Genomic DNA, 11,327 nt, shown 5'->3' on the forward strand with positions numbered 1-11,327 from the left:
TGCAGCTTCTCTTTCCCTTCGCCCTGCAACCCCCGTCTGCAATCCTGTCGTTTCGTCCAGGCTCGAGCCTCGATTCCCGAGCGATTTTCGAGTAAAAACGGACCCCGTGTTATGTCAAAGTCGAATCTCGGGGCACGCGATTGATCCGACGGATTTCATTTCCCGGATAATTTGTCGGTCGAAAATCGAATGACACGTCCGAACAACGTTTCTACGACAGATAAAACAGCTCCACATTAATGTCTCGTTGTTAGCAAAAACCGAGATCGTGTCCAGGGGCCAGGGTAAACGTGGAACAAGGAAGTTGCATAGGTACATATTATCGATTCGCTAGAGCTCACGAGTTAACGGTTTGTTTACACGACGTGGAGGGAAGTGCGCATGCGCCGCAGAACCAAAACAATAATAAGAGAGTGTAGAAGGTTCGTGACTGGCGGTCGAACGGTTGCTCGCTTCGGGGTGTCGTACGAACGCTTCTAAATCGTCTTCGAAATCGTTTGTGCACACTCGAGCCAGTCGAGAGAACGTTAAACGGTTCCGCACCTTTCTCAAGCCGCTTTGATCGGCATATAGAGCTCGCCGGGACGGTTTCACGTACAGTTGTACTCCTCCATTCTGAACGTACACACATTCCCCGTCCGGGATCAGCTTGCGTCAAAACGTGCACTGTTGTGCAACGTGCGTTCGAAATCGAACAGTGCGATTACGGCCTGCAGACAGGTTATACTAGACTAAGCGGAATGGAAATAACAGAAAAGTGATGCGAGAAGGTGCGCGTTACGAAAATCAGCACACGACGAGACCTGCTCGAACGTGTCCGACCGTCGACGGGAGTGTTCGTTCGATTCACGAAAGCTTGCCGAAGGGGAAAACTTGGATGATTCGTTCTGAAGAAGAAAAGAGTAAAGGAGAGAGCCAACAGAGGCGGTGGAATATAGTGCGCGTATTTACCGAGTGAATCACGCGTTCTATACGATTACGAGACGTGGCGACTCTGCCTGCTTTGAGCCATCTATGTTTACGTCAACGTTTTCAAATATGTTCGTAAACATTGAGGTGTGCGAAGAGCTCGAGCGACCCAGTATGCCGGTCGATTGGTCCTAGTTCGCTCTCTCTCGGCTCACATATATACAGGAGAAAAACGGAGCGTCCGGCTCTCTGGTGGAAAAGAGAGGAAGACACAAGGGAACGTGTTCCGTATGTGAGTAAACAGCCGAAGAGAAAGAGCAAGAGGGAAGAGAGCGAGAGCGAGAGAGCACCAACACGTTGATCGGAGAAGCGCGGGGCTTTATTGTGTTCGTGGGTTGCTCCTATCGTAGAGAGACATAGAGGTGTAAACACATTCGTGCCATTGTCCTTTTGTTCTCGTAGGCGGCGAACGGGGGAAAGTCGACATGCCGAGCGCCGAGGAAACCACATATTTGATCGAGGTGATGCCAGATACGACGCAAGACCTGCTCTCCCGCGACGTGGATCTCCTCGTCTCACGGATCAAAGAGAACCTACGGTTGTCCAGTCTGAAAGCTAAATCGAGTATCAGTCATAAAAACCGTGCATCGCCTTATCAAGTGCCGTCGAGATCCTGGGCAGACCCGAGCAGTTGCGAGGTGTGCGGCACGAGAAATTTAGGGCCGCACGATCATCGTCATCATTTAAGTCATCATTTGAAACGGCAGAACAACAGGGAGGACGATCCTTACGAGTTTCTGCAGGACCTGTTAAGGGAAGGCGGCCTGATCAAGGAGGCTGTCAAAAGACTTCAAGCGAATCTCAGCGAGTTAGAAAATCCCGAGGAAGAGGAGGACGAACGTTCGAAGGCGTACAGGAGAAAACCGTACTTATACGATTCCGAAGACGAACAGTTACCGCCGCCAGTATACGAGCCACTCGAGCTGTGAAACTGAATCCGATTCCGTCGTCGTCGTCGTGTCGGTTTCGTTCCGCCTCGGCCGTTTGTTTGTGTCTCCTATGCGTGCGTGTGTCTCTGTGTGCGTATCGTGCATGTCGTGTGTTGCGTTGCGACCGTGTATGCGAGAAATTGAAAAAAGAATCAGGGTCAAAACTTTCGGTGTTCCTTATAGCTTCGTCTTTCCTTGTCTCGATTTCTTTCAGTGTGGTACGCGCCCGCGAGCCTGAAGTGTTCTCTTTAACGAGAGTATATATATGTTGCCCTGGCCGACATAGAGCACCGCGTACCGAAAGAAAGTATAAACGAGATAAACACAATTAGACAAGAACTCGCCTTGCATGGCCGTGTTTGTAAATATGGTATGTGTTGTTATTCGAAGCAGTCTCGCGTCCGACTTCGTGCAACCTCGGCTAAGTTCGTTGGCGTATCGACGACTGCTCGCGAAGCTTACGTGGAGGCGTGGAGGACTCGTCGCTGCCTCGGTTCGAGCTCTCGGACTCGATTTAATGTCGCAACAACATTCATCGTTTCATGATTGCCGGTTCGTCTCTCTCTTTAAATAGACAGAGTTCCTGTGTGCCTGTCGCTTTTAACCTAATAGAACGACTATCCTCCTGAATATCCTTTCGTTGTTTGGTCGGCCATCTTTCCTCCTCTCGATCGTTTCATCATACCCCCCCACCCCGCCGCCGCTTTTTTTTTAAATTCATTTCAACGAACATAAAAATATTTTTGTGGTTACGCAATCGCGTTGAAAGCACATGGCTATACATACGAATCACGTATGCGTAAACGCTTTAAAGGGGAGAGGAAACTCGTTAGAAAGCCTCTAACGTAAAACGCAAGTAGCTCCAGATTTCTATGAATGTATAAAACTCGTCTGTTACCTCTTTCGTACAATTATAGTTTTTTATAATAGCATCGAGTTCGGCGACAAATGCGCGTCTAAACGAAACGAACGATGATCCTATAAGGTATAAGTTCACCATTTTGGCTCGAATTGTTCGAGTTATTACGGTCCAGTTACTATTAGAGAAGAAGGATATATATATGTATGTATGTAAGTTGCGTGAAATCTATCAACGAACGACACGTATGCTTTCACGTATTGAAGGATCGCGATTCACGAAGGACAGTGATCTCATTTATTTGTTTTATTACGAATAGAGTTGTTCATTCGGGCGGAGGTTAAATAACAGTACGCCTGTGGCTCGAGTCGAAATTCGATTACGTGTCAGCGCGTGATGCGAACGTGAATCATCTTTCGTGACTTTCCAAGCATTCGACGGGCTTTTGGTCGGAGAAATTACAAAGCAGAGAATAGAATGCGATTTCCGTTCGTTCAGCGTATTTAGACACATAGTTATTTATATCGCTATCGATTATTGTTAGCGACGTTACAAATGCCGTTTCGCGTGTGTAAATTCATTGTATATATTGTGTGGATATGCGTGTTTGATTTAGCGATACGATAGTTGATTCGTTTACGATATCGAACTCGAAAAGTCGACGTATTAATTCGATTTATAGCGACACAAACTAGCTGAGAATCGCGAAGCATGCGGTGCGGGGAGGATACGAGTTGTTGTGTCGTGTCTAGGAGTTGTATAAATACACGTTATCGAGTTCCGCAAGATAAACTGGCAATTAATACATCATACGTCTCTCGTGAACATGTCGGGTTAAATCACCGTTCCGTTCCGGTGTATATGTGATTATTTCTGTATGAATGAAGGAAAATTGCATTTTTTCTTTGATGTCGGCGTGTCTGCGCTTGCGCGTCGATTTACGCCGGGACATTGGGAGAAAGGGAGGGAGAAAGAGAGAGTGAGAGAAAAAGAGAGAGAGATTTGTCTTTAAATTTACCGTTATAGTGTAAATTACGGAAGCTATACCTCGTTGTGATAGTTGAATTTCTGGTTCAACGACTCTTAATTACAAATAAAGAAGTTACAAATTTTACATTGAAACGCTTTATACTCCACTAGTTCATATTTGTACAAAGGCTCCATTTTGTTTGCCACTTTTCTGTTACCGGATGATCATTTCTTCTATGTTAGAAGTCATCGTGAATAAGACAGTTTGGAAATGTTTTTTTTTTATTGTATATATGTATCGTGAGTTACCATTACGTAAATTCATTGATTTTATCGCATAACATGAGAATCTCGAATGGTGTTGGTTCCGATAGCATCAAAGAGGATCGATCGCAATACATAGATAATTTTCGTTGTTTGAATGACTAGCATGATGCGATCGCTTTGTTACGTCATCGCGTGGAAATATCGCAGGATAACAAAAGTACGTATGTATATGTATAAACTGAATATACATTTATACATACATAATATGTACAGTGTTCTACTTAAAATTATTTTAGTGGCATTATTTTTGTTATACGGACCGACGTGTGTGTGTGCTACCATTTGAATTCATCCTCGCTTACAATTTAGATATCGAAAATAAATGGTAATTTCTCGTCAAAATATTGAAATAGCTGCACAGTACAGATCAAATTGTACAGAAATAATACTTGAATGATGCAATGTTTACTCGAGGTGAAAGACATGTTAATAGAATTGTATATTTGAATACGTAGTCGTGTATATGTATTTATACTGCAAGAGTTTGAATCAGTTTTAATATTCCAATTTGGAGATTATGTTAGAAAAAATGGCTATTTAGGCACTTATTTTCTTAATTAAAAAAAGTCATAACGATAATGTGTTCCTCAAACTGTACAACTGTAATTTCGAAGAAACTTATATTAATTAAATAGAAATTAAAAAGAAATTCATATTCAATAAAAATAAATAAGCGTGGGATTTATTAGTGCAAATTGTTCACGTGATGCGCTAGTGCAGTGATGTCCACGGGAGCAAATGGAAGACAAAGAAAACCGGTGTCCCCACCACCCGTGTCCCGGGACACAACGATGACGACACGACGGCTTGCAGCGAATAGCGACGTAGCGAGACAGCGAGGCTAACAGGCACTCTACCGCGCGTGATTCAAACGATATTATTTCGGATTATATAAAACAATTTTCTGCTTTTATGCAAATCCCAATACTACTTCTGTTAGCTCAATCTTCTATTTCTTTAACTTCTTATTTTCATTGTAATATCAAGAATGATTAGGTTCAGTATTAATTTTTACTCCATCTTGTAAAAGCGTATTTCTATTTCCAGTTTTGACTTTGGGGCGGGGAGTATTTTTTTAACTTCTATAACGACACGGCTGTTTTGAAATGTTGAATTCTTAAATGACAATTCTGAGGAGAAATTAAAAAATTAAATTTAATGCGAAATTATAGTCATTAGCTTGTGTTATTTGCGCATTCTTCACTGGCTTTCGTAATTTTGCGCGTTATGTTCTCCACGAACGCGCTAATAAAAAAAAAATGGGTGCTTAGAAAGTTGAAACTGGAAGCGAAAAGCAGCGCATCAAGCAGACATCATTGCGTCAGAGCTATTATCAGTTTTAAAGATAAGGATAAAGGCTCAAGTATTCGTGCAATGAAATATTTTTAAAGATACGAGACAAATTTCGTTGTAGAAAAAATAATTATTTACGCTTGGAAAGTGAATTTCCAAACTTGCCTGCTAAAGAATTTGGTGTAGTAAAATAATCTACGTGCTCAAACAAATTGACAATTGGTGGCTAACATGGTGGACGTCGAGAATATGTATGTACTTATTACATATTTATTATGTTTTTGCAGTATTTTATAGGGATATAAAAAAGTTATTTACGAACATTATATTTTGTGTAATTAGGTTGGAGTACCTTGCTGGTTTCAGTATTTTTATGTTTGTTATTGTTGGCATTTTTTATTCCTCTATTCGTTGACAAACTCAACAATTATGATAATTGACAGTATTATTATTGGTATCTAGTAATACATTATTAGTATAGACTTTACTGTATTCAAGAAGTTTCTTATGATAGTAAACAGTATGCCGATTAAAGCAAATTGAATAAAGTTTTAATTGATTAGATTTTAATTGGCATATAAAAATGTGACTACTTTTCACCGATGTATAAATAAACTGCATGTTTCAGGAATAATGTAGAATCCCACTATCAACGAGGAAACCACACGCTAAAAATACCTATGTCCTTGTTTCGAAATAATCGCAAACGATTAGTAGAGCGTATAAATTCTAAAACAAAGGCTCCGATTGCAAAAAATTTTATTGTTCTACAAGGAGGAAGTGAAGTTCCATTCAACGATACAGATATAAAATGGCCTTTCAGGCAGGCAAGTCAATTTTCTATTCTTCCAATATATCGAAGGAAAAAGTGTTTGAATGGAATGCTTTTAATAGGAGTCATTTTTTCAATGGTGTTTTGGCGTAGAAGAACCAGGATGTTTTGGTGCAATTAGTTTAACAGGAATTTCAATTTTATTTGTCCCACGTTTGCCAGCAGAATATGCAATTTGGGAGGGAAAATTGCATACATTGGAAGATTTTACGAAGCGGTACGCGGTCGATGAAACTTATTATAGTGATGAAATAGCTGAAATATTAAAGAAAAAGGAAGCATCGCTTCTCCTCACTTTGGTAAGCTCTCCTTTTCTGAAATCATTTTTATATCTTTTATATATCTGATTCATTTTATATTAATCAATTGCTGCTAACTTCATAGAATGGTCGGAACAGTGACAGTGGTTTGGAAACTCCAGAATTAAATTTTAATGGGCTTGAACAGTAAGTGAGACTTACATGATACATTTGTATTCATTCATAATATTTTATTTTACTATTTATTTGTATTATGCTTCAGATTCAAAATGGATAAAACCGTTTTATATCCAGAAATATGTGAATGGTATGTATGGCTAAATGTTTAATTATTACTGTTAGCTAGCGACTGTTGAGAATATTATATTATATTAGATTAGAATATTAGAATATTTTAATAGTATATATTATATATTTATATATTTTATATAGTATATATATATATATATATATATATTATATATTTATTTTATATAGTATATATTTTAATAGTATATTAATATTTTAATAATATAATTTTAATTAATTATAAGATTAGAATATTATATTTTCACGCGTGTCTATATGAATTTACACACATTAACGATATCGATAAGACTTTGTTAAGAACGGATTGGTCGTCGATAGAATCATCACCCGATCGACAATTTTTTTTATTTCAATATCGAACGTTGTAATTACTTCCAATCGCGCCAAACTTCCTTCTTTATGTTTGTCAGTTGCCTTTTGTACGAGACTTTATAATAATTATCCAATAAGGTTGGAACTCGATTTTTAAATTGAAAGTATTTTCAACAGCTGTTTCAACATAAAATATTTCGATAACGATCGCCAAAAAAGGTAGAATATATAAAACAATGATGAAGAATAGATATATTGGTAGAACTAGAATTTTATCAGATGCTTGTATGCTCTATGCAGATGATCGTAGCCGGTCATGTATGGGCAAAATTGTTAATGCGTATACCTGTGCAGACGTCGTTAGTTTCGAAATTGAACATACGATGGTACGAACGTGGTGGCCAACAAATTCTGACGCAGACTAGTATCTTCGTTCAAGAAGGACCGGAGATTCAAGAAGTGCCTTTGATCGTTAGAAAAATCAGCGACGTGGAAGCATTATTCGAGAGTAAAGATAAAAAATCTAATCATCCCGATGAAACTAGCCGCAAGGCTTTCGATACGACTAAAAAGAGTGATCAGCTTAGGTTACGCGAGAAGAACAGTGCATCAAATTTTCCACACAACGCCAAAGTAAAGAATAAATCATTGAATCGTAGAATAGATATTGAAACGGACGATGGGACCGCGATACTATTTTGTCCAGATCTCGAATGTTTGAAAGACACGGACATACAAGAGGCTTTACAAGAATTGCAAGCATTCAAGACAGCCGATGGTGTTTATTCTCTTTTGGAGAACAAAGTAACGCATGAGATTAATTGCAGGATAGCTTTGGAAGGGCTAAAGAAAGTTATAGAACTGGAAAATAATTGGTCCAAGCAGAAGAGAAACAAGCAATTTGAAGTGGACAATACCGCGAGGGATGTTATGATGAAACAATTGATTAAATTGATCGTCAATAGCCAGGACAGCGAAATGATACTTCAAGGATTGATCGCGTTGAAGAAAGATAAAGTCAGTCCACCGAAAAACGAGTACAGGGATTGGCTATGCGACCAAGCATTGATCCGTGCCACAGACGGAGAGTTTACACCTGTACAATTAGTAAACGTGATTAAGATTTTGTCGACATACAAGGACTCGAAATACCGTAAATCTATAGACGCTTTATGGGTCGGTATTTTACTTAGGGAGCAAGAGATCAACTCGTACACGCTGGTGGCATTATTCAAAATGTTGAAGTATTTCAATCAAAGTAAAAATATGGTGAAATTTATACTGGAAAGGAAATTTTCTGATCACTGGTTGAAATTGACTGGCACGCAAATAGCCGAGATATTAGACTGTTTTTACAATAACGCTTCTGCTAGTACATGCTTACTGAACGCCAGTAAATGGGCAAGCATAAGCATGAATACGTCTAGAGAGAAGGATTTGATAAATTTTATACAGAGTTTAATTGCGAAGGAGTATATAGATGATAGAATAGAGAGCACCTTGCAGAAATATCTCAAGAACAAAGTATTGCAAGTCGAAGATTCAAATTTGATAGCGACGATCATGAATTACTGTAAAACGTTGAGAATTAGAAACGAAAGTATTTTAGCCGAATGCGGAGAATATTTTATAAAACATGGTACGAATGTACCGACGTCTTTGTTGCCGTCCATTTTGACAACATTTGGAATGTTACATGTACAACCACCGAATCCTGTTCAGTTTTGGGAGACGTTTGATGCGGTGTTGTCAGTGAAGTTTCATGATTTAAAGCTGGACGATGCCTTGGATATTCTTCTTTCTTGCGTCTATCTTGAAAGATGTCCTGTGAAATTTCTTGACAAAATTTTTATCTCTCAGCTACTCCATAAGCTTCACTTAAGAAGCCATTCGATCTTTTTCGACCGTATAAAAAGCAAACTACAGCTTTTGGACACTAGCATGTCTTTGGAGTGTATGGATTATCGGCATTTGCACGTTCCCGTGGGGAGATCAGACAAACCATTATTTTTGGACAGTCGAATCAGAAGAACAGTCAACATGGTCTATCAGCCATTAGCGTCTTTGGTAGGCGGTGAACAAAGGTTGAGTAAAAATGTTATTTTGAATCGACTGCCAACCATAAGCTTCTACATTCTCGACATTCTGATACATCCGTTTGTGGAGTCCACATCTGTTCTCCAGCTAAGCGGGCAAGAAAAAAACATTAACACCGCAGTTCTGATTTATTTGCCAGAATACTATTGCAGAAACACGAATCACTTGATAGGATCTCAAATAATGAGAAAAAGGCATATCAGGAAGTTAGGATTTCGTGTAATGGTATTGGATTACTCCGTACTGCAGGAAGTTTGTAGCGAATCGGATAAATTATCATCCTATTTGTCGAAAAGCTTAAATTCCGTGGAAGACTCATTATAGTGTGTACGTGTCAATTTACTCGTATACGCTATTCGTCATACAACAGTCTATCGATGAACATTTGTCATGCATTGTACGAAATAAAATCTTGTAAATAATAGCGACATACTTTCTTGTTAAGTAACAGCAATATGTTGATTTCTAGCAGAGTGATAAAGTCCCCGCAGGAATTAGAGGTGTTGGAATATGTGATTAAGATAAGCTCAGATGCTCACAAGTCTGTTATGCGCATGGTAAAGCCAGAACTAGCAGAATTTCAAGCGGAAGCAGCTTTTATGCATTACGTGTATTCCAAAGGAGGTTGCAGACACGTATCCTACACTTGTATCTGTGGCTCCGGGCATAACTCGTCAATACTACACTATGGGCATGCCGGTGCACCCAACAATAAAGTTATAAAGGCGGGGGATATGTGGTTTGTGTATAGCTTATATTCGTAGAGAGCTCGGTTAATTAATTTCTTCTATCGAATATCGTGGTACTTTTTAGTTGTTAGCAGTTTATTGAATATAATGATGCGAACTGAAATAAAATTAAAAACTAATTAAAATAGAACGAAGCAGCCGTTACCATAGTAATAAAATCTGTACCATAATATAAGACAGAGATAATATTATTTGTGTAACAATCGAAGTGATAAAATATTGATCGTATCGTTTATTTTTTGCAGTCTCTTCGACATGGGTGGAAACTATTGCGGATACGCAGCAGACATCACGTGTAGTTTCCCAGCGACCGGGAAATTTACTGCGGATCAGAAAATGGTGTACAACGTTGTACTTGCCGCTCGCGATGCGGTAATGAATGCGGCGAAACCTGGGGTCTCTTGGACGGACATGCACGTGCTAGCCAACAAGGTCATGCTGGCCAAGTTGAAAGAGGGCGGCTTGTTAAAAGGCGATGTCGATGACATGATGAAGGTAGGGTTAAACGAGATATTCCAGTTCCATGGTCTTGGCCATCTGATGGGGTTGGACGTTCACGACGTTGGCGGATACCTTCCAGGACATCCGGAACGTCCCACTGCTCCAGGTTTGAAAAACCTGAGGACCAGTCGGATCCTGGAAGCCGGTATGGTTCTAACCATAGAGCCAGGTTGCTACTTTGTCGACTGTGTAAGTTTAAGAAGCTCGGTAGACACAAACATATTTTATTTGTAATATTAAATAATCCTTAACAAGCAGGAGGATACCTTTTTCTTTTTGATAAATTTATTATTAAATTATTATAAATTATAATAATGTTATAATAATTATAGAATTATTATTAATTTATTATAAATTTATTATCACTTATTGTGAAATTTTGGCGGTAGATCTAATAAAACAAATTCTGGAAGATTGATTGTTACACGAATAGTTATTAGATGCTGCTTTGAAGAATCCGGATCAGTCGAAATTCATCGTGGCGGAAGAATTGAAAAGATTTCGGAATTTTGGCGGTGTTCGAATCGAGGATGACGTTGCCATAACGGAAACAGGAGTGAGAAATTTGACCGACGTGCCGCGCACGTAAGTTAGACGAATTGTCTCAGAAAACATGAAAATGTGTTTCTAGGAATAATAACTACATTTAACGTCACGCTTTATCGTCGTCAATTTGCTTTCAACAGGCATATATTAACATACATTTAAAACAAAAAAGTAATGCATAATTCATTCGCAGAGTCGAAGAGATAGAAAGCTGGATGGCCGGCGGTAAAATATAGTTCGAGTTTGAAGCTCGTGGGAATTCCGAAACAGTGAATATCAGCAGGGATTCCCTGGTAAGTTTCAATGTGTGTCGGTGTTTGATCAAGCGCTCGGAGCGAAGAATTCGTATTTACGTATGCTGTTTTTTTGCGATGT

General features: G+C 39.1%; 3 protein-coding genes across 7 annotated transcripts in view; all 3 read left to right on the forward strand.

Annotated features, from left to right (window-relative positions):
* Positions 1–3,871, forward strand: LOC117228150 (uncharacterized). Its single transcript, XM_033483870.2, has 2 exons — positions 1–1,295; positions 1,372–3,871. The coding sequence occupies exon 2, from the start codon at positions 1,395–1,397 to the stop codon at positions 1,896–1,898; it is 504 nt and encodes a 167-aa protein (XP_033339761.1). The 5' UTR covers positions 1–1,295; positions 1,372–1,394; the 3' UTR covers positions 1,899–3,871.
* The window catches only part of LOC117228148 (dipeptidase C), a 20,996-nt gene continuing 11,605 nt past the window's right edge, over positions 1,937–11,327 (forward strand). For 2 of the 4 annotated variants that reach the window (XR_013033622.1, XR_013033621.1), the window contains exons 1-9: positions 1,937–2,450; positions 5,975–6,173; positions 6,241–6,477; positions 6,563–6,624; positions 6,701–6,745; positions 9,626–9,895; positions 10,151–10,595; positions 10,840–10,991; positions 11,146–11,245. The gene's annotated coding sequence lies outside the window, so the exon portion shown is untranslated. Of the gene's footprint in view, positions 2,451–4,248; positions 5,598–5,974; positions 6,174–6,240; positions 6,478–6,562; positions 6,625–6,700; positions 6,746–9,625; positions 9,896–10,150; positions 10,596–10,839; positions 10,992–11,145; positions 11,246–11,327 lie in introns of those variants that run through there. The other 2 variants (XR_013033623.1, XM_076522685.1) reach the window with 2 other exon arrangements.
* LOC117228145 (uncharacterized) lies at positions 6,779–9,730 on the forward strand. 2 transcript variants are annotated; one of them, XM_033483859.2, is made up of 3 exons: positions 6,779–7,278; positions 7,360–9,483; positions 9,629–9,730. In XM_033483859.2, exon 2 carries the CDS (start codon positions 7,360–7,362, stop codon positions 9,478–9,480), a length of 2,121 nt encoding a protein of 706 aa, XP_033339750.1. In that variant the 5' UTR covers positions 6,779–7,278; the 3' UTR covers positions 9,481–9,483; positions 9,629–9,730. The 2 variants fall into 2 exon arrangements, with proteins under 2 accessions (XP_033339750.1, XP_033339749.1); XM_033483858.2 differs by having other exon boundaries at positions 6,779–9,483.

Source organism: Megalopta genalis, chromosome 6 (genome assembly GCF_051020955.1).
Source record: "Megalopta genalis isolate 19385.01 chromosome 6, iyMegGena1_principal, whole genome shotgun sequence".
Taxonomy (NCBI): Eukaryota; Metazoa; Arthropoda; class Insecta; order Hymenoptera; family Halictidae; genus Megalopta; species Megalopta genalis.

What these genes read in the sequence shown, in the direction of transcription:
- LOC117228150 (XM_033483870.2), top strand. Translation starts at nt 1,395, where the DNA reads ATGCCGAGCGCCGAGGAAACCACATATTTGATCGAGGTGATGCCAGAT.
- LOC117228145 (XM_033483858.2), top strand. Translation starts at nt 7,339, where the DNA reads ATGCTTGTATGCTCTATGCAGATGATCGTAGCCGGTCATGTATGGGCA.